The sequence below is a fragment of the Mandrillus leucophaeus genome, unplaced genomic scaffold (assembly GCF_000951045.1).
Source record: "Mandrillus leucophaeus isolate KB7577 unplaced genomic scaffold, Mleu.le_1.0 Scaffold407, whole genome shotgun sequence".
In the NCBI taxonomy this organism is placed as follows: Eukaryota; Metazoa; Chordata; class Mammalia; order Primates; family Cercopithecidae; genus Mandrillus; species Mandrillus leucophaeus.
In genome coordinates, this window is record NW_012104332.1 from 1,843,237 (window position 1) to 1,844,455 (window position 1,219).

At 44.8% G+C, this 1,219-nt stretch overlaps 1 protein-coding gene across 1 annotated transcript in view; it reads right to left on the reverse strand.

Annotated features, from left to right (window-relative positions):
- Window positions 1-323: 323 nt before the first annotated feature.
- SERINC5 (serine incorporator 5) overlaps window positions 324-1,219 on the reverse strand; it is a 148,690-nt gene continuing 147,794 nt past the window's right edge. The window contains exon 12 of the mRNA XM_011992213.1: window positions 324-584. Within this exon, the coding sequence (XP_011847603.1) occupies window positions 324-584 (261 nt within the window). The remainder of the gene's footprint in view (window positions 585-1,219) is intronic.

Genomic DNA, 1,219 nt, shown 5'->3' on the forward strand with positions numbered 1-1,219 from the left:
TCTAGATTCTGTTAGGGGCTGGGGACTCAAGATTTTGGCATATTTTCTATTCCAAGGATGAGAATGACTGGCCACACAAGGTATTTCACAGGTATCCCTGTGAAAAGATGCTGTCTCCCAAATTCTGTTTTGGCAAAAACATGCAGAAGGAAGTCAACATAACCAGTATCCAGTTTCTAGGGGTAAGATATTTCAACCGTGATCAGTTTGGTTGAAAATTTCAATTCCTTTGGGACAAACTGGTAGTTTCTTTTTGAATTTCAAAAGTAAAAAGTTAATCAGGAGATTTTTTTTTTTTTTTTTTTTTCCCCCTCACAGCCTTTTCAGACCCACTCAGGCACAGGGCACCAGTCCCTGCTTAACCCCCCGGGACACTGTTCAAAAGATGGCACTTTCCAGGCTGTAGGCCCACAAGCCCAGGGGACCGCTGATATCATCACACAGAGAACTCCCGGGTGGGGCAGCAGAGGGGAGCGACCAGCGTACACAGGTACAACAGCACGCATATCCAGCAGGAGGCCATCTTGACCCAGAAGATGGACCAGCTCCCGCTGAAGAAGCTCTCGATGTTGGCACTTTCGTAACTGTGGAAACAAGAGACCCAGCCGCGGTCAAAGCAGGAACATACTGAGATACAATTCACTAATTCACATTCCATTTGTAATGTACAACTCAACGGCTTTTAATGCATTCATACACAGACTTGTGCTACCATCAACACAACCCGTTTCCAAACATTCTCATCACCCCCAAAAGAAACCATGCACCTCTTAGGTGCTCTCCCCTTCCCCATGGCCCCCCGGCCCATCCCCGGCATTCACCAATCTACTTTCTGTCTCTATGGATTTGCCTATTCCAGACAGTTGATATAAAAGGAATCACATGGCCTCTCGTGTGTGGTTTTTTTGCCTCACATACCATTTCCAAGTCTCAGCCATGTGGTAGCATGTGTCAGTCCTTCATTCCTTTTTATTGCTAACTAGTGTCTTATTGTATGGATACAGCACATCTTGTTCTACGCAGTCACCAGGTGATGGTCATTTGGGATGTTTCCCCTTTTTGACTGTTATAATTGATGCTGGTATGAACATCCCTGTGTAAGTTTTGTGGACCTAGTTTTCTTTTTGTCTTCGGTACAGGCTCAGGAGTGGAAGAGCTGGATTACATTGTAACTCAATGTTTAATTGTTTAAGGAGCTGCCAAACTCTTTTCCAAAGTA